The sequence below is a fragment of the Eurytemora carolleeae genome, unplaced genomic scaffold (genome assembly GCF_000591075.1).
Source record: "Eurytemora carolleeae unplaced genomic scaffold, Eaff_2.0 scaffold1656, whole genome shotgun sequence".
NCBI lineage: Eukaryota > Metazoa > Arthropoda > Copepoda > Calanoida > Temoridae > Eurytemora > Eurytemora carolleeae.
Window position 1 is genome coordinate 9,450 of NW_019397578.1, and position 26,910 is coordinate 36,359.

The 26,910-nt window shown below is 33.2% G+C and overlaps 1 protein-coding gene across 1 annotated transcript in view; it reads left to right on the plus strand.

Moving 5' to 3' along the window:
* Positions 1-26,910, plus strand: part of LOC111715008 (plexin-B) — a 53,748-nt gene that overhangs the window by 6,153 nt on the left and 20,685 nt on the right. Inside the window, exons 2-23 of the mRNA XM_023490242.1 lie at positions 266-361; positions 987-1,142; positions 1,721-1,799; positions 2,066-2,256; positions 3,907-3,983; positions 5,112-5,185; positions 5,454-5,629; positions 6,120-6,254; positions 7,145-7,221; positions 8,330-8,402; positions 12,065-12,208; positions 13,070-13,135; positions 13,750-14,216; positions 15,982-16,074; positions 17,576-17,647; positions 18,290-18,533; positions 18,945-19,168; positions 19,584-19,738; positions 20,074-20,176; positions 20,254-20,261; positions 21,021-21,103; positions 23,876-24,345. Coding sequence (XP_023346010.1) covers positions 266-361; positions 987-1,142; positions 1,721-1,799; positions 2,066-2,256; positions 3,907-3,983; positions 5,112-5,185; positions 5,454-5,629; positions 6,120-6,254; positions 7,145-7,221; positions 8,330-8,402; positions 12,065-12,208; positions 13,070-13,135; positions 13,750-14,216; positions 15,982-16,074; positions 17,576-17,647; positions 18,290-18,533; positions 18,945-19,168; positions 19,584-19,738; positions 20,074-20,176; positions 20,254-20,261; positions 21,021-21,103; positions 23,876-24,345 — 3,263 coding nt within the window. The remainder of the gene's footprint in view (positions 1-265; positions 362-986; positions 1,143-1,720; positions 1,800-2,065; positions 2,257-3,906; positions 3,984-5,111; positions 5,186-5,453; positions 5,630-6,119; positions 6,255-7,144; positions 7,222-8,329; positions 8,403-12,064; positions 12,209-13,069; positions 13,136-13,749; positions 14,217-15,981; positions 16,075-17,575; positions 17,648-18,289; positions 18,534-18,944; positions 19,169-19,583; positions 19,739-20,073; positions 20,177-20,253; positions 20,262-21,020; positions 21,104-23,875; positions 24,346-26,910) is intronic.

Below are 26,910 nucleotides of genomic sequence, written 5' to 3' on the forward strand. Positions count from 1 at the left end.
GGGGGGTATTTCACGTGGTGTACTGGGGGGATTCTGGTTGTAGGGGAATATATATTTATGTGTATATAATAAATTTGAGGGTTTCCTCGTAAAGAGGAAAATTGTCGGAGGAATAATAATGGGACAGGAAGGATTTTGGAATTCATACCAATCCTTAGAGAAATAATAAACATCTTAGAGGGACTGTCGTCGAAACTTTGGTACACTTAAACTTTCGTCGGAGCAAAAGTTTTAAAAATTTTTTTGGTAATTTTTCTTTTTCCAGGTCCAGTGGAAGACTCCCATTTGTGTGGTAGCACCGGGTGTGGTACAGATAAAATATATGATCTCAACCCTATACCAAACCACAACAAATTGTTAGGTAGGTAGTTTTTTTTTGTGTGGCATAGACCAAAGTTTTGCTTTCTTTTGCCAAAACATCTAACGCCTGTTTTCAATTATTAGGAATTAAGTTTTTGCAACAAACTCAAATGTTTTAATCCCACAACCTGATATCTTTTATATTTTAAACTTAAATTATTTGATCTTACAGAATTCATAGATAAAAGGATTTGAGAATCAGAGTTTGTGACAAAGACTTGTAGTGTTAATAATTGAATGTTTATTTTTTACCATTATTCATCTGATAAAGTTTAGATTGTCAAATATTCTGTAAAAAAAACTGTTTTTGTTCAATTATTCATATGAGAAGGTATTATTCTTCTTATTCAGCTTTGTTTGGTGAATGTTGCAAATAAAATAGAAAACGTCCTGACTTGCTCAACCTTAAAAAAAAAATAAAACGAAGAAATAAAAATATGAAAAAAATAAATAAATGAAAAATGAATGAAAAATAATAAAAGACGAACTAAAGCTTGATTTTGAATAATAACAATAATAATAATAACAACTATAATAATGATTCGTCCGGACTTGCTCAATTTTAAGAAATAACTGAAATGAAAAAACTGAAAAATCAACGCACTAAAAAATATTTTTTTATCCAGTGCTGGACACCCGGCATGAGTCCCTGCTAGCTTGTGGATCAGTGAAACAAGGAACTTGTAATAAATATAAAATGTCAGATATATCAGATTCAGTAGAAACATTGAACCATGCCGTAGCAGCTAATAATGCAGAGGCGTCAACTTTTGGATTTATAGGTAGGCAGATAGACAGATGGACAGATAGACAGATAGACACAGATAGACACAGGTAGACACAGGTAGACACAGATAGACACAGATAGACACAGATAGACACAGATAGACATAGATAGACACAGATAGACATAGATAGACACAGATAGACAAAGATAGTCAAATATAGACACATATAGACACAGATAGACACATATAGACACATACAGACACAGATAGACACAGATAGACACAGATAGACACAGAAAGACACAGAAAGACACTGATAGACACTGATAGACACTGATAGACACTGATAGACACTGATAGACACAGATAGACAGATACTCAAATAGAGGGATAAACAGATCACAGACAAGGAGATATACATGCGACAGATAGACAAATGACAGATAGACAGATAGACAGATAGTCAAATAGAGGGATAGACAGATCACAGATAAGGAGATAAACATATGACAGATAGACAAATGACAGATAGACAGATTGACAGCTAGACAGATTGACAGCTAGACAGATTGACAGCTAGACAGATTGACAGCTAGACAGATTGACAGCTGTATATAACAATCCTTGTTTAGGGCCGCAACGGTACAACCCCTGGTCGAATAGTGATGTACTGTACGTTGGTACAACATTTACCACACATGGAGAATACAGGCATTCATGAACTTGACTAAATCAAAACAATTTCAAAAGTTTTGACACTTTATCGATTAATCAAGAATCTTTAAAGATATCTATTAATTTATTCATTGAATATTTTTCGAACAAGAATAAAGATAAAAAATATTCTTCTTCTTGAAAAGTAAAAGAGTTAAATTGATCCAATATTTAATAAATATTAGGAAATTGATCAGAACAATATAATTTTGGCGGCCTTTTTGTTTTCTGATTTAAAGAGAAGTAATTTCTGAATGCTGTAGACACGATGTACCCGCGATCTCGGCTCGAAATCTGTACGATCTCTCGATCGCCGAATACACGTTCTCGAAGCAGTCGCTGATGAGGATAGATGTAAAATATCGCGATCATTTCCTTGTAGATTACAGATACGGGTTCAACTCTTCTACACACGTGTACTTTGTCACAGTTCAGAAGAAATCCTACCTTCCAGGTCAGATCATGTTTTTCCGTAGAAATGTTTTCAAAAAATATAAAATATATCGCCCTGTTGTACTAAACTGATCGACCTGTTTGTACAGTACCGCCCTGTTGTACTTAACTGGTCGGCCTGTTGTACAGTACCGCCCTGTTGTACAGTATCGTCCTGTTGTACTTAACTGATCGACCTGTTTGTACAGTACCGTCCTGTTGTACTTAACTGATCGACCTGTTTGTACAGTACCGCCCTGTTGTACTTAACTGGTCAACCTGTTTGTACAGTACGGTTGTGTCGCACGGTTCCTATATGTACTGTACCGCTCTGTTTTATTATACACGCATATTTGTTATTTTGAAGGTGTATTTTAATTGTTATACAATAGATATTTAAAAAAATTATCATTAAGAAAAGATTAAATTCAAATTCACTTTTTAAAAGTTATTGTAGTTTTTTGGATTTTAGAAAATGTTGATAATGGGGAAAATATACGTTTTGTCGAATGTTGTTGAATGGCGAATGTAAATAGAAAATTAAGACCAATAGTAACTAATTTGCATTATTAACATCCAAGTATTTGTAATTTACAAATTATTCACTACTTCATGTTGGCGCTAGTGTAATGATCAAAGTTTCCTTGCAGGGTTATATATATTGTCAAAATCCCCACTTTTTAGAAAAAATAACATTGAACATTTTTTTAAGGATTAAAATTAGTTTCGTCTTGGGGGGGGGGGGTTGATTTGAAAATATAATCCCCTGTTTGTTTGTTAACTTTAATATATTCATGTTGGCTAATTTTAGAAAGTTTGCTCTTTCTGAAAGCATAATTTTTCTCCTCGCCACCATCTTTTCTTTGCTTAAATCCATAAAAATTTATTTCCCATCTAAGATCAGAACTACTGTAGGAAGTATCGTTGATCTTTGCTACAAACTATTTTTTATTCTCACTTTTACAACCCAATGTCGTAGACCTTAGATTTAAAATAATCTAGTATGAAATAATTGAGTTTTACACCGCCAGTTAGGAAATTAGATTTTGTGGCAAAGACTCCAGCGATTGGTTTCTAAAATATGCAAGATAAAAATTTCGTTGGATTAGAGGGGAGAGCTCATTTTTTTGAGGCTTCCTTTGGTTTAAATTTTCTTGTTTGTTTTAAAAGAATGTGAACGTTATGTTAAGTTACTCTCCATCAAGGAGTAGAAATAGAAGGGAGATATAACTGACGCGGCCCGCCCTACCATATAACTGCTTAGCAGACGGTACTTCATTTGAATAAGAAATATTTGTCTGATGTACAATTACCGTGTATACAATAACCTATTCTTAATATTTCTTATAAAAAATGAAGTACCGTCTGCAAAGCATGCATAATCATATGGTAGGGCAGGCCGCGTCAGTTAAATCTCCCTTCTATTTCATACTCCTTGCTCTCCATTCATAGAGTTCGATTAAAAACGCTACCTTAAAAGCTTGTGTCTAATCAAGAAAGACTTAGAACAAATCAAAACTATTCTAGTAAGAAAAAAAGGAGGATTCCTTTTCGCATTATTGATCAGATAAATGGTTAAAAAGTACCCTTGAGAATCTGGCATGTTCCTCTTTAAATTGACTTTCTCTTGAAATTAAGCGTACAGTCCCTTTAAACCTTGTTTGTGCTGCAGGGGAGGCTGAATCCGGATACATCACTAGAATATCAAGAAGTTGTATAACAGACTCCAACTTTGATACGTACTCTGAGGTAGAATTATATTTTTTTATTTAATTTTAAGAGAATTTTATCCCGCTTTTTTATCACAATTTTATAATCTTGGATATCAAAAGTTTCTTATTTGTTCCGAGGCATATCAGTAAAGTTTTATACCGACAAGCAGGTTTTATTTTATATTTCGCGGATTTTCACAAACAATTTCACATTTTTATGGAACTTGAATTTAATAAATTTTTATATTAAAACTGTCTTATCATTTGGGAAAATATGATTTCGTTGAGATTTTACTTTTTTTTTGTTAGTTTCAATTAAACAAAAAAATTAAAAAAGCCCGTTAAAAGAAATGTTCCGCATGAAAACACAAGGCGTTGCTTAAATTGATATTCAAGGGACCTTTGATTAAAAAGAGCCAATATTCAGTCTTATCTTTCGTAATCACTAATCAGTCTTTTATCCTTCATAATTGGTCTTTTATCTTTCATGATCAGTAATAAGTCTTTAATCCTTCATAATTGGTCTTTTATCTGTCATAATCAGTCTTTTATTCTTTATAATTGGTCTTTTTTGCTTTCGTAATCACTGATCAGTCTTTAATCCTTCATAATTGGTCTTTTATCTTTCGTAATCAGTAATCAGTCTTTCATCCTTCATAATTGGTATTTTATCTTTCATAATCAGTCTTTTATTTTTCACAATCAGTCTTTTATCTTTCGTAATTACTAATAAGTCTTTTATTGTCATAATTGGTTTTTTATCTTTCGTAATCACTAATCAGTCTTTTATTGTCATAATTGGTCTTTTATCTTTCGTAATCACTAATCAGTCTTTTATCCTTCATAATTGGTCTTTTATCTTTCATAATCAGTCTTTTATCTTTTATTATCAGTCTTTTATATTTCATAATCAGTCTTTTTTCTTTCATAGTCAGTTTTTATCTTTTATAATCAGTTTTTTATCATTCATAATTTATCTTTTATCTTTCATAATTAGTTTTTATGTTTCATAATCAGTCTTTTATCTTTCATAATCAGTCTTTTATCTTTTATAATCAGTTTTTTTCAGATTTTAGTAATTTATTATTAGTTTTATTTCTCATATTCACGCAATCTCATACTTCCAAAAATTGAATTGTAAAAATAAAGAATATGCAATTTTTAGGTGAGCCTAGAGTGCCGGGTTAAGGGTGAAAATTACAACCTTCTTCAAGCTGCTGTACTTACAACAGATCCAAAGTAAGCCTTTTTTTATCCTAGGGGTCAAAAATCCCAAAATTCCAATTATAAAATTGGTTTTTTGGTTCTTTATATAAAACCATATCACATTTTTTTAAAACTCGTTTTTTTCGTAAACTCCGAATTGTGGGGAAATCCGAAATTTCAAGAATTAGAAATGTTAAATTTTTAAGTTTTGTCTCTTTTAAAGAACTTTTCTACTGTAATCATGGGTGTGTGTTTTACCTTGGGTGATATAAAAATGTTAAAACTTTGTTTGTTTTTTCAGAGGAGAACAGGTTCTGATGGGCGCGTTTGCCCCGTCTGTTGGCCCGAGCTCAGAACCCCAGCAAAGAACCGGTTTCTGCGCCTACTCCCAGAAATATATAGATAAACTGTTTGATCAGAATATTCATATGTGCTTCAATGGAAGCATGCAGTATCGGAACCTACCCTATATATCAGGTATCAATAGCATGCATTTTAGTTTTTATAAGAAATTCGCTAAAATTTCCCATTTTTGGTCAATTTAAAAGTTTTCCCATAATTCCTCTAATTTATAGTACATTCAGAAAGCAAGTAAAAAGTTTTTTTTGGCATATTTTTTTCTTTCTTGGGCTATTTGTGTTTTTACTAAAGTTGTGAAAATACCTCTTGATTGAGGGGAATAGAGGTCTAAATTTAGATAGATCAGATTGAATATTTGAGCCCAGGAACTCATTTTGAAACTTTATAAAACTTTTACCTTACCGAATAGGGGGGGGGGGGTTTGAATTAGGAAAAACATGAAAAATTGGACGTCTGAAAGCAAGTTTTTTCATTCTTTTTACATTTTTTCATTTAATTTAATTATTTCCCTTAAAAATCATTAATTTTCCCTATGAAAAATAAACTTCTCGGGGGAAGTAAAAGTTTCAATGCTTTTTTGAGATGATATACACCCCTGATTCTGCAGGTCCTGTGGATGAAGGAAACTGCCCCAGTGTTGGGAGTTCAGGAAATATTCTCGACTTTTGTGAGACTGCTCTCAAGATCTCAGGACGAACACCGATCGGCCAGGAGATCGGGATCGAACTACCCAACACACTAGGAATCTAATCAGTTCGATCATTGCAATCATGCATCTTAATGTTTGCCACAAATACTGCAATAAACTCTGCATTGTGAGAACATTTGTCACAAATTCTGCAATAAACTCCGCAATGTGTTAACATTTGTCACAAACACTGCAATGTGAAAACATTTGTCACAAATTCTGCAACAAACTCCACAATGTGTTAAAATTTGTCACAAATTCTACATTAAACTCTCAGTAAAAGCTTGTTATCGCTATAACAATATATTCCATAATATTGATCTTTGCCACAAATATTCAAAAAACTTTTTTAAAATTTTGTTTTATTCTCTCCAATCTATCCTAAATTCATTTATTTAATTTCTGTCAATGCTTCTGTCAATTAACTTATTCCTTTCTTTACTTAAATATATGTAAAAGTTCTTAGATTTGTATTTTTCATTTTATTTTACTCCAACTCTGGGGAAATCAGAAACAATTGTGTTAATTGATTAATTGATTTTTATCAAGTTAACGAATCCTTACATCTATTAATCCAATCATTGATTTCATTTATTCTTTCATTGATTTCTTCATTCATCCTTTAATTCATTCATTTATTCATCCTTTTATTCATTCTTTTTTTTCATTCATTTGTCCCCTTTCATCTTTTTATTCATTGGTTCATTCATTATTACATTAATTCCTTCATTCATCCTTTCATTGATTCATCCCATCCGTCCCATTCGTCCCCTCTGTCCAATCCGTCACAACGGTCCCATCCGTCCCATCTGTCCCATCCGTCCAATTTGTCCAATCCGTCACAACCATCCCATTTTCCCATCAGTCCTATCCGTCCCATCTGTCCTATCCCTCCCATCTGTCCCATCCACCCCATCCATCTATGAACTGTATGGATTGCTTAGTATTGAGTATGAGCGGGGTAGTGGTGGGGAACAGCTTGGTGTCAGTTCTTGGAACTAGTTTAGGAGAGATCATCAAGGTGAGAAACTAAAACACGAAAATCCACGAACGAGTAAATGTACAAAATTTTATGTACAGTTTTTGTTTATAATATTGTACTTGCAGCTTTCTAAACATAATTTAAAAAAAATTATATTCGGTTAACATTTATTATGCCGGATTCTAATTGTTATGACAATTTTATCTTAGCATCTAACTTTATTTTAATTTAATTTTTTTTCATATTTAATTTTTTTTTTAATCCATTAAATAAAAAAAGTTCGAGATTTTGTCTTGTTTTTGTTTACGTTGATGTTGTTTGTTTACTTAAACCCTGTATATTTTGTGCCCGTATAATTCTCAGTATATTCCTTCCCACCAGTTTATTTGTTTTCCTCTTCCAAGGTTTAAAGTTAAATCTTTTCTGTTCTAAACCATTGTTAGTTTCTATCGTCTTTCTATCCATCTAACCATCTTTCTATCCATCTATCCATATTTCTATCTTTCTATCCATCTATCCATATTTCTATAATCTTTCCATAATCTTTCTAACCTTTTTTCTATCCATTATCTATCCATCTATCCATCTATCCATATTTCTATCATCTTTCTAAACATTTTTCTATCCTTTACATCTATGTATTCATTTATTTTCTAATTATCTAACTTTGCAATTTTAACTTTACTGTTTTAACCATATCTTTATCTAATATCTTTAACCATATCTTTATCTAATATCTTTAACCATATCTTNTACTAAATCGCTTATAAGACCCATGTCTATTTTTGTGTCAGTCATTTTGAGTCTAGTAGAAATATTTTTTACTGGAAATAAATGCACTAAACAAGTTATCTGAGTGTTTGTGTTTTCACATAATATGGAGCATGTGAATAAGTTAACCCGGTGTTGGGTTGTCGGTCAGTTTAATCCGGGAGCTCACAAAGACACGTCCGGTCAGCACGGATAACTACACTACACTCTATCTAGGTACTGGTATCTAATGGAGAAGCTAGTGTTGTATATATATATCTATCTATCTATATATCTATCTATCTATCTATCCAGGTACTGGTATCTAATGGAGAAGCTAGTGTTGTATATATCTATCTATCTATCTATATATCTATCTATCTATCTATCTATCTAGGTACTGGTATCTAATGGTGAAGCTAGTGTCGTGGACAGATTTCAAGCCACTGATCTTGAGCCAATTATTCAAAGTAAGTTTATTAAATATAAATACAATTAAACTATATATCCATCCATCAGGATTTTGCCAAAGATAAAAATACAAGTGCATTTCTTTCTCTAAAACCTTGACATCTAGGGCTACAAATAATAAGAGTTGAAACGGTTAAACTAAGGGCATTGCTTTTATAGACAGCCAGGTCTTTCTAAATTTTTAATTTCTATATAGGGTTACTCACAAAAAATGAGACTTCAATGACAAAAATCAATAAAATTTGACAATTCGAAGGTTGAATTTAGTATTTGCACTAAAAATAATCGGCTAAATGTTATGGCCCCGAAAGAAACAAGGTTCCAGCTGTAGGGTAAAAAAAATGTTTTTTAAAAAGTCGGCATAAAGTCTCATACTTTGTGGGTAACCCTGTATATGATTTTTATTAACCTAAAAGAATTAAATGAGAATTATTTATTGAATTTATATTAAAATTTTAACATTTTTTAATAAAAACCATTAAAAAAAAAGATTTCATAGCAATATAAAATGTATAAACTTTTGTTTGCATTTTAATTATTTTACAATAAAAAATTAACAAGTATATTGTCCCTAATTATGTATGATAAATTCAAATTGACATATTTATCATAATTTATGTATTTATCTCGTTCCTGTCAATGTTTTGATTGGTTGGAATTAATTAGGAATTAATTAGGAATTAATTTTAATAATAATTTTTGATAAAAGGGCTTAGGACTACAAAACGAATCTTATCCTGATAGTTTTTAAACCTGGATTTTTTACCCTGAACTAATTTTAATAAAACAATTTTTGTTCTTTTTTATTTACAAAACTTTGAATGTTTAAAGAATGGTATTAGTTGAAGAATTCATAGTAAAATTAACATTTAAACTCAATATTTAAAGACCAGGGAACATATATTATATACATTTGAACTATTGAACTGTGAATATAAATATTGATTGTATATATATAGATGGTATTTGGTGTTGAATAGCTGGGGTGTTTTATTGCATATTATGTATTGTAAACCCTGATCCAGTATTGTTCTCTTATCGGTTAAACGCCATTTAAACAAGTATAACGCCCCCCCCCATATATTTATTTTATAGCTTAGGCTTTTTATCAAAATAAAGCAAGAAATCTTATATCCCGCCCCCGCACCATTTACTTTATTTTCTCTCTTGAATTCTTAATTTTTGTTGTTCAAATCCTTATTATTTTTTCCCTATTTTCCCTTCTTAATTTTTGTTTTTCCCACTCACGCCATTTTGTTTTATTGTTTGTTACATTTTTTCTTTCCTTTTTTATTTTTATTTTGAATTCGTTTGGTTTCTTTTCAATATATTTTCTTTACTTTAATAATATTTCTACTGTCTTGTTCATTTCTTCTTCTTCATCCCATTCTATATCTTCCCATCTCTCCTTTCCTTTACCATTTCCCCTTCTTTTTCCTTTCCCTTTCCCCTTCACCCTGCATCTCAACCCTTCCTTCTCCCCATCTCTTCATTCCTTCTTTCCCTTCCTTCTCTTCCTTACCAATTTGTCTAGCCTTTTTCTCTTCCCCCTTCCCCCTTCTTTTCCGTTTCCCTGTTCTCTCTCCCTTTTGCTATAACCCTTTCTCCTCTATTTTTACCACTTTCTCCCATATTACCCATTTTCCTCCCTTTTACTATCACTTTCTCTCCTTTAAAACCCAGTTCACAAACTGCCCCCCTTGAACCGGTTACTATATATTTGTAGAATGTTGCTCGTCAACTTTTTCTATCATTAGGATTTTAGAAAACTCGATTAAGTATTTATTAGATCAGATATTTTTGCTGAAACAAATGTTGAACGTGTAATATTTTCTTAACATCTAAATTAGTGGGTACGCGCTTAGAAAAAAGGGATTGTAGATTGTAGACGCAATTTTTTTCAACATGGTGCCCTTTAAACCTCTATATAAGGAACAATGAGGAAGATATCGTCGTTATCTTCAGTGAGCCTTATACTAATATACTAATATACTAATATACTAATATACTAATATACTAATATACTAATATACTAATATACTAATATACTAATATACTAATATACAAATATACTAATATACAAATATACAAATATACTAATATACAAATNAGACTTGTCTTGGTTTAACATCTTTAATTTTTCCCTTCACTTTGATTTTTGATTTGCTTAATATTCATTTCTGTTAAACAACCTTTTATGTGGAGGTGGGGAGTGGTTAAAATGAGGGTAACATATACCCCCCTGCAAACCTCCTGTCCTAAAATAGCATCTAACAGTGTTGCTCAGTGGAGTTTATCCCTTAAACGGAATATTTAATTATGCCCGGCCCTTAATTAATACCAGCTTTTATTCAACCCCACTGAGTACACAGTGTAAACGTAATTTCAAATGACCCTCCATGCAAAAGATGGGAGTGTTCGATTCACAACGGTGCCCTTGAAACCTTTATCTGATAAATAATGTGGAAGATATTGTCGTTTTTTAGTTTTTAATTTTGATGATTCCTGAAGTTGAAAAATATTTCATAATAATAAACATTAATATCTTAAATAAACCTAGAAAAACAACAATTTCTTCCATAGTGGTTAATAGCTTTTTGCATTCCAACGAAATGCTGGCGTTTATTTAGCATAATTTTTTATGTAAAACATTCTGAGGTTTTATCCATGGTAAAGAGGAACCCCCATATCTTACAGAGAGAACCAGAAAACGGTAAACTAAATGTCGTCTGTGTTCTACCTCTTACGAAAGAAACGTCGCTAAGGATTTTGTAACTCAAGGGTGTATATTTTCCTGAAAAATCTCCTCTTTTGCAAGTCTTCCCCCCCCCCCAAGAAAAAATTAGGGTTTATTCCCCAGATCGCCAAAAATCATTTTCCCCCAGGGGGGGGGTTAATTTTTAAAAATATACACCTCTGTTATTTGCAAGTATTACTATTGCCATCTCTTAAAATATTTAGTTTGAAACTTATGAATTTAAGATTGAGAGAAAAAAAGACGAAAATTCCACATTCTTCTGGATATCCCTTTAGTTTTGAAAAAAGTCTGAAATGAATGAAAAGCAGTTCTGATAGATGAGTTATGTTTATATCCCTCCTAGCCATTGCAGTACATGCAGTACAAGTAAAGTGTTTCTTTTAGTTATCAAGGAATTATGATTTTATTCCTCCTAATTTATTCTTGCACCAAATGTTGTCAAAAAAGTTTTTTCTGTAAAATATTTTTTAGTTCTTGAATTGAATTTACAATTTTCCTACATATTTCTATTTCCGTTCCTTTACAATTTTTATGTAATTTTATCACGTAGAATTGAGAGGTATGATGTAAAAAAAATATCTTATAAAATAATATTTAAAAAATACAAATCTTTAAGGCGTTTATCGTAACAAAATGCTAGCAGAAGTAATGAAAACGTATTTTTAAATGACAATCCATTTAAAAAAAAATGAGCGGTGTGCCCTATTCACAACTGTGCATTTAAATAACAATGAGATATCCCTGTTTTCCTAGCTTAAAATTAATTATTTTTAATTGAAGATTTTCTATAAAAGCGACATTTTTAGAATTTTGATCAGATTAAAGTTTCGATCTGTGCTTGGAGGGTCACTTGAAACATCATTTACAGTCCCTTAAACTTGAAATAACCGGTTTGTTGTTTAGATGTACTGCACTGGAACAAGGTTGATCTGTTCGTGCTGACGCCTCGGCGGATCCGGAGAATCAAGATGGCCGACTGTGGGAAAATGGAGTTTTGCGGAGAATGTCTTAGTAAACAGGATCCTTTCTGCGGATGGTGTAGTTTAGGGATGTATTCATTCATTCAATTCTTATACTTACTTATTCATTCATTCACTCATTCATTATGCGTTAATGAATTTTTTATCATTATTCAAATATCGGCGTTTATTCATTTTATGATATTATTCAGTCAATTTTTAATATTCAGCCATTATTAACTCGTTTTTCACCATCACAGTTTGTTCTAAAAACTTAAATGTAAATTCATCTAATCTGTTAAATTTTGTAATAACTCCCCCCCCCCCCCCTTAATTTAGACCGCCCTGGGGAATTGCATTTTTATTTGGACCCCCTGGTCCTGGGAGCCTAGAAGGCTCAATGAACCTAGTTGAAAACTCCTTATAAAGTGGTCCTTAAGGACCTTGGGGGAGAGGTGGGGGGGAGGGGTGCTTTTCTACGCGACACCTATTTCTTCTACGTAATTAACAAGGGTCAATGTATATTGTGCTTTTTGAATTTGGTCTCGATTTCTATGAAGCCTTATATTTGTAATTTTATCCGCACCAACTAATCAGACAAACATTTATAAAACAATATACAGCACTTTATTTTATTAAATATCCGCACCAAATAATCAGACAAACATTTATAAAACAATATACAGCACTTTATTTTATTAAATATCCGCACCAACTAATCAGACAAACATTTATAAAACAATATACAGCACTTTATTTTATTAAATATCCGCACCAACTAATCAGACAAATATTTATAAAACAATATACAGCGCTTTATTTTATTAAATATCTATAGAAACAAAATGACCTTTTCTCCCCTCTGTAAATCCCTTTATTATTTTTCTAGAAAAATTGTTAAAAATATTGACAAAAAAAAACTTCAATGTGAATGAGTGTAATTCTACAGAAAATGAATGTTCTGTTGAATCTGACTGTTCAATTCGAAACAAAAATCCAAAATGGCTTTCAATAGGTTAGTTACATATGTTATCTATCCATCTATCCATGCATCTATTTATCTATCTATCTATCTAACTATATAGTTATCAATATAGTTATCTATCTATCTTTCTAAATATCAATCTATCTAATATTAATCTTATCTAAATCTATCTATAAATTTGGCTTGTCTGTCTGTTTGTCTGTCTGTCTGTCTGTCTGTCTGTTTGTATCCAATAAACGTCAAAACGGCTGAACCGATCGGGCCCGAATTTTTTGTGGGACATCTAGGGACCCCAGGGAAGGTTTATGAATGATCAAAATTTCAAATATTTGTCTCCATCAAAATTCGATCTTCATTAAATTTTTGAAAATTTTGAAAATCCACGAAATTTTTTGTGAAAATCCGCGAATTATTTTTGTTTTGTTTTACGATGTACACAAAGAGAACATGTTCACAATTAATTTAGAAGATGGGCGCGAAGCGCCCTCTAAGGCTAGTATCTATATATCTGCCTTTCAATTTATCTATCTATCTATCTATGTATCTATCTATCTATCAATCTATCTTTCTATATTTCTATCTGTCTAAGTATCTATCTATCTATGTATTAATGTATCTCTATCTATTTAAGTATATATATCTAGGATCTGCTCACCAATGTATCCACCTGGAGAATATATCTCCCTCTGCTATCTCTGTATCTGAGATGACGAACATCTCTCTCCAGATATCTGCTCTACCCGACCTCCCAGCCTCCGACCACTACCTCTGCCTCTACAACGGAAAGACCTCCACCCGTGCCCTCAAGGTGCCCGGGGGGTTGATCTGCCCGGCCCCATCTCTTGCCGCCCGTCCTCCCATCCCCCCAGGATCAGATCATGTGACCATGAACCTAGCGGTCACCCTACGGAGCACAGTAAAGGAGTTCGTCTCCACGCAGATCATGATTTTCAACTGTGACGCTCGGTCAACCTGTCTGGAGTGCGTCTCGTCCCTGTGGCCCTGCGCGTGGTGCGTGTACGGGAATAAATGTTCCAATATGGCGTCAGGAGTAGATAATTGTAAGGAAGCAATTGTTTCATCAGACACTTCAGTTTTTCAGCTTCTACAGGTAACCATTAATGCACTTCACCCTCTTCAAATATAATATATTCATAAAGGGACTGTAAGCGTAATTTCAAATATCTCTCCATAAAAAGATGGCATTGTCCGATTGGCAACGGTACCCATAAAACCTTTCCCTGTTCCAGTATGAAGTCTGAATGTTTAAAATTTTAAAAACTGATTATTTTAATTTGTGGTTTCGCTACAATATTGACTTCCTCATTTCTACTTCAGGAATTGTCAGATTTAAACTTATAAACCTAGAAAAACAACAATTTCTTCCATAGTATTGATAAGAAACAGGTCTCACGGGTACCATTGTGAATCGTGTTTTGCCATCTTTGCATGAAGGGTTACTCAAATTTCGCTCACAATCCCATTAAGGATTTTAATTACGTTTTTTGGCGTTGACCTTCCTCGACTGTGTTACAATGAAAGTTGTAAAATTGCTTTAAAATTCACATTTTTGTGTTTATTTGTCCTACTTAGAGAACCTTTCTTTTAATTAGTGAAAAGATGTAGAGTGTATAGACCCCCCCCCCTTTTTAAGTTAATCTTTGTTCTTTCTGACCTGCCCCTTTGTCCTTTATGACCCATTATAGAATACTATTAAATTACTTTACAAGGGATCATGAATTTGATCCTTTTTTAGTTTAATTTAATAAATTTGATCCTTTTTTAGTTTAATTTCATGAATTTGATTCTTTTTTAGTTTAATTTCATGAATTTGATCCTTTTTTTAGTTTAATTTCATGAATTTGATCCTTTTTTAGTTTAATTACATGAATTTGATCCTTTTTTAGTTTAATTTCATGAATTTGATCCTTTTTTAGTTTAATTTCATGAATTTGATCCTTTTTTAGTTTAATTTCATAAATTTGATCCTTTTTTAGTTTAATTTCATGAATTTGATCCTTGTTTAGTTTAATTTCATGAATTTGACCCTTTTTAGTTTAATTTCATAAATTTGATCCTTATTTAGTTTAATTTTCATAAATTTGATCCATTTTAGTTAAATTTCATGAATTTGATCCTTTTTTAGTTCAACTCCATGAGTTTGATTCCTATTAGTTCCTAGTTCATTATTTTGATTCCTTTTTAGTTCAAACAAAGAAATTTGATTAATAAGATTGATTCTGTCATTCATTCAAACAATTCCTTTTAGTTAATTCAAGTTTGAATTCAACCTTTTTCAAGTGTCCATATTTCCTTTGATCATTATCAGCGAAATCTTAATTTTTCTTTTCTTTGGGTTGTTTCAAGGTTCTATCTTATCATTCCCCCCTCCCCCCACCATCTTCCCCTTCCAGAATAATTTTTTTTAAAATAAATTTTTGGGAAATTATTTTTCGGCAATAATTTTTTTATCTCCTTAGTTCATTTTTTTTGATTCCCCTATTCAAATACTTCCCATACACCCCAAATAGAAATCCCCCCACCCCCCATCACAGAGGGATTGAATTCCCCTACTCACATTCAGTTAAATAAAATAAACCAGATGTGCTTTGTTTAAAATTCTAAATTGCGGAATTTCTAGTTGAGTAGGTGAAAGGGGAGGGGGAAGGTCAAAGGTGGGGGGGAGGGGATGGGGGGAGGTCAAGAAAAGAATCCTGGGTGAAGAAAATTACAAAGTTTAAATTGCCAACGAAGTTAATTAGTTTTCTGCCACTATAGCCTAGAGTTTTACTAAGCTTTTTCTTAGATTAAATTATTAGATATAATCTAATATTTTCAATTTTAAAAAAGATTTTAAACACTACTTTATTCTGCAGGATAATCCGTCTCAGCTGATCTCACGAGGTGAAGAGAACTGCCCACGTGTTGAACTTTCAAATCAGCTGTTTATTCCTAACAGTGTTCCCCAGGTAAATCAGCTGTTTATTCCTAACAGTGTTCCCAAGGTAAATCAGCTGTTTATGCCTAACAGTGTTCCCCAGGAAAATCAGCTGTTTATTCCTTACAGTGGTTCCCAGGTAAATCAGCTGTTTATTCCTAACAGTGTTCCCCAGGAAAATCAGCTGTTTTTTCCTTAGTGTTTCCCAGGTAGCTCAGCTGTTTATTCCAAAAAGTGTTCCCCAGGTAAATCAGCTGTTTATTCCTAACAGGTTCCCCAGGAAAATCAGCTGTTTATTCCTTACAGTGTTTCCCAGATAAATCAGCTGTTTATTCCTAAAAGTGTTCCCCAGGTAAATCAGCTGCTTATTCCTAACTGTGTTCCCAAGGTAAATCAGCTTTTTATTCCTAACAGTGTTCCCCAGGTAAATCAGCTGTTTATTCCTAACTGTGTTCCCCAGGAAAATCAGCTGTTTTTTCCTAACTGTGTTCCCCAGGTAAATCAGCTTTTTATTCCTAACAGTTTCCCCAGGTTAATCACCTGTTTATTCCTAACTGTGTTCCCTTGGTAAATCAGCTTTTTATTCCTAACAGGTTCCCCAGGTAAATCAGCTGTTTATTCCTAACAGTGTTCCCCAGGTAAATCAGCTGTTTATTCCTAACAGTATTATGCCCGATTTACAACGGTACTCTTGAAACCTTCTAATGTGTAAGATATCCAACCAACTGCGCCCTTGCTCAATTTGTCAATGCAATATTGGAAATATTAATAATTGATGAACCAGCGATGACAAATGAATAAAAAACTTGGATAGCATGAATTGTCTACATCCAGAATCACAAGCTAGTGTAAAGCAATTCATTCAACGTAAACTTCCTTCGCGCATTTGTTTCTTTTAAATCGATATTTTTACAAAACAATGCATGGGAAATCTCACAAATTTGGCGTGAATTTTTTTTAAGTTATTATTTTTGCCTAATATCGGATTTTGTTCAAAATTTTATTAACTAATTGACTAACTAATTCAGGAATTGTCTTTAACTTTGACCAACTTAAAAACTAATTGACTAACTAATTTAGGAATTGAGTTTGACTGTGACTAACTAATGTCTAATTTGCTAACTAATTCAGGAATTGTGTTAACTGTGACTAACCTAATGACTAACTGCCTAACTAATTCAGTAATTATGTTTAATTGTGACTAACCTAATGACTGATTGGCTGACTAATTCAGGAATTAAGTTTGACAGTGACTATCCTAATGACTAATTCAGGGATTGTGTTTAACTGTGACTAACTAATGGCTAATTTGCCAACTAATTCAGGAATTGTGTTAAACAATGACTACCAAATGACTAATTGACTAACTAATTCAGGGATTGTGTTCAACTGTGACTAACCAAATGACTAATTGACTAACTAATTCAGGGATTGTGTTCAACTGTGACTGATCTAATGACTTATTGGCTAACAAATTTAGGAATTGTGTTAAACTGTGACTAATCTAATGACTAATTGACTAACTAATTCAGGAACTGAGTTTGACAGTGACTAACCTACCTGATCTAAGCCAGTATACTGGAGGAACAAGCTTCATGTGCGAGGTAAGCCAAAAAAAAAATATTTTCATAATTAAATATTTTTTAATTGAACAATTTTTTTTGAAACTGTCTTTCTAAAAATTCACGTTCAAAGCCGGCCGTGTGTTAGTTGTTTTTTGAAATGTTTAATCAAACAAAAAAAAATCAAATTAGATTTCTGTCCATAATTTTAAACAATTGTCTACACTTTGTTTATAACTTTCTGGAGAAAACCGAAAAGTTGCTCTAGGAAAAGTACTTAACACCAAAATAATTGATCAATTAATCAGTTGATAAATCACCTTTCTGTTTTCTTACAAATAGTAGTTTATCATGGAGAAAATTGCAGGCAATAATTGTATTTTCTTATGCATACGCTCAGATTGAGAATAGTTTGTTAAATACTCTAAATGGATTGATTTATCATGTTAAAAATTTCTCTCAGTTTTTAGATATTTTTAAAAATTTTAAAGGCATTTAATATTTGTTTAACATTTCTAACATACTTGTTATATATTTCTAACTGGTTGTTACATATTTCTAATAATGTGATATATATTTTTTACAGTGTGTTAGATATTTTAATAGTATGTTAGCAATTTCTAATATTTGATAGATATTTTTGACAGTTTGATATATATTACTATCATCATGTAAATTATCCAGGTTGAGATAGAAGGAGCGAAGTTCCGTGTGCCCGCAACTCTGAGTGGTAACCTAGTGACCTGTGACCGGACCAGCTACAAGTATGAGGCAGCCGAGGGAATGCTGAACGCGTCCCTAAGCGTGCTCTGGGACGCGAACCATGTGGTCGACCGGACGATTATAACGTTGTACAAATGTGGGCTGGTCGGCAGCTATAAGGGACATGCGGACTGTTCACTTTGTATGACGCGTACAGTGGATTTAGGTTAGTTCTTTTTTCAGACGAATACTTTTTACTTAGGCATACTGTACTTATGTTATTATGTACTGAGTGTAATGAAGTTGATTCTGCTGAATTTTAGTTATTTACCTGCATGTGTATCTTACTTTAGTATACTGTACTTTGATGTACTTACAATAGTGTACTTTTCTTTTTACCATTTGCCTATGCTCTTGACATAAAAAATTTCCCCTTTTCAACCCCCCCCCCTGCCAAGGATGGGGAACTGGTTGAGCATACTCAATTAAATGGTAATAAACATAAGAATCCATGAATTGAACGAAGGGGAGAGATGAGGTTTTTAATTCTAGGTTTTCATTAAAACAAACACAACAGTAATATTTGCAAATCTTGAGTCCTGTCCATCTATCTATCTATCTATCTATCTTACTATAGGTTGTGTCTGGTGCGGATCTGGTTGTGAGTTCACCAGACAGTGTCCTGTAGGACAATCTGATGTTTGTCCTCAACCTCGTATAGATGTGATCCGTCCTCTCAGCGGTCCAGTGGACGGTGGGACGGATATTGTTATTGAAGGAAGTAACCTTGCGATGGGATTGAACCAGCTCAAGGGTCGAGTTATGGTCGGGAATATACCTTGTGAGGTCACAGATTACCAGGTAGGAGCCGGCCCGGTCATATTCATTCAACAGTTTTAAAGGAAGAATAGTGTAATTTCCCTCCCTTCATATTGCAAAGAGGGTTATGCCCGATTTACAACGGTACTCTTGAAACCTGCCAATGTGGAAGATATTATTGTTTTTCTAGCTGATAATTTATTTATGTTTTTCTGCATTAATATCCAATTCATACTTGAGCATACAAAGCTTTTAAGGATACTGTTGTAAATCGGACATTGTCATCTTTGCATGGAGGGTCACTAGAAATTACGATTACAGTCCCTTTAAACACTTATTGTCGGAGTTTTTTTATTTATCTATCTGTCTGTCTATATCTATTTATCTATCTATCTAAATATATAAATATATCAATCTATCTATCTATCTAAATAAATAAATCTATCTATCTATGTAGGTATCTGTCCGTATCCTGTGTAAGACAGGCCGGGTGGGTCGGGAAGGGGACCTACCAGTTCGGTTACGTGGAGAGAACGGTATTATTGAGTCAACTGTCAGATTCAGATATAGAGATATCACTCTCAATAATATCACTCCACGCTTCGGACCCAGGTAATATATTTTATCATGTTTGGACCATGTTTGGGTTACCCACAAGGGATGCGAATTTAATGACGACCTATAAACTCTTTAATTCTGACGTTCTTAGGTTTAAACGTCATCTTTATGCTTATTATATGATATGGTAAAATATGTAAACAGTTAAAGCTAAAGGGAACCATCCATGTAAGGGAAAGGAGTAAGGACTGAACAAATTACGTACAGTCGTCTCTGAAATGTCACCCTTTGTGAGTAAGTAAACCCCTATAGGGAATATTTTTTTATGATTGGATTTAGGTAATTTATTTTATCCTGTTTGGGCCTTTATTTACATATATCCCTGCTAGGTCTGGAGGAACTATGATATCTATTGAGGGATTAAACCTGAATATTGGGAGCAGTATTTCTATATACCTGGATAACATACCGTGTGAAGTCAACCAAAGCCAGGTAAAAAAAAACATTTATTTATCTTTTTTAATTTTAATTTTTTTTATTAATTGATTTATCCAAAATTGCTCTGACAGGACTGTCGGTTAAATTTCAAATGACGGCTCAGACGAAGGGTTGATTTGATTAATATATGAGAATGTTGTTATGAACGTGAATCGGACATGTTTCGCTTTATATGGATGGTTATGTTAAATTACGCCACAAGTCCCTTTAAGAAATAAGAAAAATTTCTAATAGCTGACTCTTATATAATCGTATTGTAAGGATCTATTTTAGAAACCCTTTATTTCATTCAGAATTTTTCTTTGATGATATTTTTTCAATTNGAGTCATTGAGTCATTGAGTCATTGAGTCATTGAGTCATTGAGTCATTGAGTCATTGAGTCATTGAGTCATTGAGTCATTGAGTCATTGAGTCATTGAGTCATTGAGTCATTGAGTCATTGAGTCATTGAGTCATTGAGTCATTGAGTCATTGAGTCATTGAGTCATTGAGTCATTGAGTCATTGAGTCATTGAGTCATTGAGTCATTGAGTCATTGAGTCATTGAGTCATTGAGTCATTGAGTCATTGAGTCATTGAGTCATTGAGTCATTGAGTCATTGAGTCATTGAGTCATTGAGTCATTGAGTCATTGAGTCATTGAGTCATTGAGTCACTGAGTCATTGCATTGAGTCATTGAGTCATTTTATTCTTGTGCATTAAGTTATCCTTCATTTTTAAATCAATGCAATCATTCATTTATTTATTTATGTATCCATATATTCATATTTTTCATTCTCATTTTTTTTCATTTCTTTATTTTAAACCAAATGTTGAATTTGTTTGATATTTTCAGAGGAGTAGGAGTAGGAAGATCCCCCTGTACAGTTCTAAGCAGTACACAGATGGATTGTCCCTCTCCTGCTATTATATCAGCAGGTAATAATACCAGAGGCGTAAAATGGGGGGGGGTGGGGCTATGGGAACTCAGCTCTCCGCCCCCTGTGGATCATTGAAAANAAGTTGGCCGGTGTGAAATTAACGGGGCATTATTGAAGTTGGCCGGTGTGAAATTAACGGGGCATTATTGAAGTTGGCCGGTGTGAAATTAACGGGGCATTATTGAAGTTGGCCGGTGTGAAATTAACGGGGCATTATTGAAGTTGGCCGGTGTGAAATTAACGGGGCATTATTGAAGTTGGCCGGTGTGAAATTAACGGGGCATTATTGAAGTTGGCCGGTGTGAAATTAACGGGGCATTATTGAAGTTGGCCGGTGTGAAATTAACGGGGCATTATTGAAGTTGGCCGGTGTGAAATTAACGGGGCATTATTGAAGTTGGCCGGTGTGAAATTAACGGGGCATTATTGAAGTTGGCCGGTGTGAAATTAACGGGGCATTATTGAAGTTGGCCGGTGTGAAATTAACGGGGCATTATTGAAGTTGGCCGGTGTGAAATTAACGGGGCATTATTGAAGTTGGCCGGTGTGAAATTAACGGGGCATTATTGAAGTTGGCCGGTGTGAAATTAACGGGGCATTATTACTATTACTGCGCGTGTTGTACTTTAATGATATCCAAGTCCTTTTTCCGTAACTGGAAAAAAACTTTCGTGACTTAAAATTGAGAATTTGGCCCGGGGGGGCGGGGGGGTAGAGTCCCTTCCTTGTATACGCCCCTGAATACATTTCTAAAGTTTGAATGAGATTGGATTTAATGTATTGAATGGAGAAGTTGTTGAAACATTTTCTTCTTGTCCTTCCAACTTTTAGAATATAGATATACTGCCGCAGTACCTCTTTCATTTCCTCTTTCATGGCCTTGCTACGTGCCACTTTGGTCGGTTTTATCAATCCTGACTCAATTTAGGGACACATTTAAAAAAGAATTAAAATTCGATTGTTTTTTGAAATTATGCACATCCAAACTGCACAGGCCTCTTTCTTTGCTTTATGTTTTTTAAGGGGTCTCAACACCCCCTTGAAGCTCAGTCCAGAAGCTCAGAAGCTCAGTCCAGATAAATTATAATTCAATAATTACTATTTTTATTTTTATCTTAGAAATCCCAAAACTTTATGAAAACCTTCTTACATTATATTGAAATTTCTTTACTTAATGTAAATGAATATATGTATGAATGAGCTTTCACAACTTCTTTTACATTTTAACAAGTCCTCCAGTCCGGACAAATTTGAACATATATTCAAGTACAATTTGGGTCATGTTAAATACACTACTAAAATGTTCAATGCATAAATTTTCAGTATTCAGAAATAAACAAAGGTGTAAATGTAAATTATTCTTATGAGTGTCTCAAGTTTTGCATTTTGTAAATTTCAATTTTGACATTATTGCTCGATAGATGATTCTTTGAACCATGATTGCTCGAAAGGGGATTCTTCGAAAGAAAATTCTCCGAATCATGATTGCTCAAAACTTGATTGCTCATTCCAACCATGATTGTTTGAAACATGATTGCTCAAAACATGATTCTTCGAAACATGATTGCTCGAAAGATGATTTTTCGAAAGATGATTCTTCAAACCATAGTTACTCGAAACATGATTGCTCGAAACATGATTGATAGAGACATGATTACTCAAAACATGATTGCTCGAAACATGATAGATTGAGACATGATTACTCGAAACATAATTGCACAAAACATGATTGCTCGAAGCATGAATGATTGAAACATGATTACACAAAACATGATTGCTCGAAACATGAAGATTGCACGAAAACGTCCTCGTCCATTATCTTAAATTAAGTTCGAAACTTGTAAAGTTCAAATCATGACTGTTCTAAAGACAATTTTTTTTAAAAAGTAGTTTTTTATTTTCCTTGATTTTGAAGTGTACAGTTTACAATGTACAGTTTAGTTTGAGTAAATGCTTCCAACTTGAACAAAGTTGCCTAAAACTCTAGTTTCTGAGTTTCATTTCAGTGAAATCTATGCATTAGAAATGCAAGGGGAAATTAAAGGGATGGGTGGCAATATTTGAATTTAGCCAACTAGACACAGGGTTGTCAATTGTAACAAATTAAATCTATTTAAATTAAAAGTTTCCGTGGTGGATATATAGATATTAGATAAGGCATTTAAAAAAACCTTATTCTGTGAAATCTTGAAACTTTGAACTGAAACTTGTTAGCTAGCAGCTGTTCTTATGTTATGTAATCTGATTTAAATTATCAAATCCAATATATCTTTCAAGAGCACCGTTGTAAATCAGGCATTGCTATCTTTGCATGGAGCGTCACTTGAAATTATGCGTACAGTCCCTTTAAAAGTACTTGAGAAATCTATATTCTGAACTAAAATTCTGAAACTCTAAAAGATGGGAAATGAGAATCCCAAAGTTTTAAGCCAAATTGAAGTTTCCAAATATTTAATTCGGCACTATTGGAACATAAAACGGATTCCACAAATTGAATTTAGTTTTTCAAAACCTGAATTGCTCAAATTTATCAGTTTCCCCAGGGAACTAGGGAAAAAAATAAAAAAATACAGTATTTTTTATTTACTTACTTTCTTGCTATCCCTACTTTTTAGTGTCCTAGAATTCGTTTTCCTTTATGTGTGTTGTGGAATAGCTGTACATACTTATGCAAAGATAAGAGAAATTTAACAAATTTTGCTGAATTTAAGATTAAAAAATAAACAATTTGAAACCATCAAAAATTTTAAATTTTTGTTGCTCTTTTTAGGAGATGCTTTGGTTATTGGAGGATTTAACTTAAACCTTGCTGCTGATGAATCTGACCTCGAGGTTAGAATCGGAACTGGACGCTGTAATGTGACCTCGCTGACCTCAACGCAGATGTTATGCATCCCTCCTCAAGTAGCGCCCTCCCCCCTACACGCCTCCCATCCGGAGGTTGTTGTTTACGTCGGTAAAAACCTCAAGTTTGAAATCGGACTTTTGCGGTATGAAGTTGACTCCGCGTACGGAATTCCGCCGGAGGTTATTGGCGGAATTGGAGCAGCGGCCTGTCTCACGCTCTTTATTGCGATCTCCTTCATGATTATCTACAAGCACAAGTCCAGCCAGGCAGAGAGGGAGTACAAGAGGATCCAGATCCAGATGGACACCTTGGAGAACAACGTGAGGAGTGAGTGTAAACAGGCTTTTGCTGAGCTACAAACAGATATGACAGATCTTACAATGGACTTGGAGGTAATTTTTTTTGTAACTTTACATTTTAAGGTTCAAATTACGCACCAACGTAAAAATTCAGTCAACATATTTTGATTCTGGTAACCCTCTCCCCTCTTAGGTATATGCATTGTGCAACGCCTTGTGCATGAGAGCAGAGTTGCAGTAGGTTTTGATATCTATCATTCTATCAATCTATCTATCTATCTATCTATCTATCTACCTATCTATCTATCTATCTATCTATCTATCTTTCTACCTATCTATAGTGTTGAACCGAGCAGAAAATAGAATTCAAGTTGAATACGGTCACAACTCATTTAAACTAGTACAAGTTAGAATACTCTTGTTCTAGATACTCTGAACTCTATTAAAAGTTAGAATACTCTTGTTCTAGATACTCTGAACTCTAGTACAAGTTAGAATACTCTTGTTCTAGATACTCTGAACTCTAGTACAAGTTAGAATACTCTTGTTCTAGATACTCTGAACTCTAGTACAAGTTAGAATACTCTTGTTCTAGATATGTAAATAAGTTAAGTAGGGTGGAGTGGATATATAAAGAAGTAAAGTAGGGTGGAGTGGATATATAAAGAAGTAAACTAGGGTGGAGTGGATATGTAAAGAAGTAAAGTAGAGTGGAGAGTATATGTAAAGAAGTAAAGTAGGGTGGAGTGGATATATAAAGAAGTAAAGTAGAGTGGAGTGTATATATAAAGAAGTAAAGTAGGGTGGAATGGATATATAAAGAAGTAAAGTAGGATGGAGTGGATATATAAAGAAGTAAATGGACCTGACCGTTTGCTCAATTCTGTGAGAGGACTTGAGATAAAAAGTAGAAAATAAGAAACTCACAAAACCCTCTTGAGTATTTTCTCAAAGAGTTATTTTGCAATATTCCATCATTTTCTTCAAATTTCTAATCTTCTCTATCTTTTGTTTTACTTTACTTGTTATATAAAAAATATTCTGTTCTTAAGAACTTTAATTGTAAATGGGATATTGTTTTTTTTACCTTTTTTCTGTGGAATTTAAGCTATTTGTACTTTTGTTTCTGATCTGTTTCAACAAGTTTTCTTTGTATTTTTTTAAAAATGTTTTTTATTATATCTGCTTCTGTTTTGTACTGTTGCATTATACTTCATATTTTTAAAAAAGTTTTTTTTGGTTCATATTTATTATCTATACTCGTTTCTGCTTAGATTTATACTGCACTGCTTAATGTATTCTATTCTATGTTTATTATGTATCAATTGCAAACATAAATATAAAAAGATATAAAAATTCATGAGGGCGTTTGAAAGAGCTCTGCTTGCCCCTTTACTATCAAATGGGATAGAAACTAGAAATCTAGTACTAAATAATGCATTTTAGCTTCTTCAGTATAGTTTGTCTTGTTTTCTATTTATGAGATATCATCGAGGGTAATCCAGTGCTTAGGATTCATTACACGTTTATGAAAAAATGATAACTTTGAAAATAATAATAATTTTAATGATAATGATAATAATGATGATAATATTGGTTAATAATCCAGAGATGATTTCAAGGATGCACAGGGGGAGAAAGACTTCTGTCTTCTTTACACAAATAATGCCAATGATGATGACAATAAACATCCTTTCATTCACCCATTCATTCATCCTTTCATCATGTCATCCTTTAAATATCAAGTTCTTTTCTCATTCATTCATTCATTTATTTACTCATTAATTCATCCATTCATCCTTCCACCTTATCTTCTTAATCTACTCATCTATCTATGTGTCCACTTATAGCTATATCTATATATCCATCCATGTATCCATCCATTCATTTATCCATATTTCTTTCAATTCATCTATTCATCTATATATCTATTCATCTATCCATCTATTCATCTATCCATCTATATATCTATTCATCTATCCATCCATCCATCTCTAAAGAAATAAGATACCAAGTAAGACAGGTGGAATACTGATTTTTACCAGCTCCCCTGTGCGAGGGGAGGAAAGCCAGCCTCAAAATATCTCGTCCAAGCCACATTCTTCTCATTTTTTCTCCCGAGCCACCTCAAAATCTCCGTCCTTCCATAATTATGGTTTAAGTGCCAAACCCCTAAAGACGACAAAATGAGGCTCGGAAGCGATATTGTTGTGGTTGGCCTTCCTCCCCTCCCTGTGCAGTGTGCAACCTTTTCCTGTAACCCCTGGACTCTTTTTGTTTAGAAATTAAAATCAAATTATGATCGGCACATGCAATCAAATTTGCCTAAACACAACCGGGGTGAATACTTCCTAAAGGGACTGAGAGCGTTATTAGAAGTGACCCTCCATGCAAAGATGACTATGTCCAAATAGATTGCTAAGTACAATAGATGACAACGTAGTATTTGTACACTCTCAGTACTGCTGTATTCTGACATCACAAGTGTCAACTCAGTTTTGTGTCCGACACAATTATTTATAATAGTGATAATTTTAGAATAAAGTGCTTATCTTTAAGTGAAAAAGGTCCATTTTTTTAAATTATTTATTTTCTGTTTTTACACTTTTTTATTTAATCTTGAAAACATGTCAACTAATGTGAGAAAATTTCGTTTTC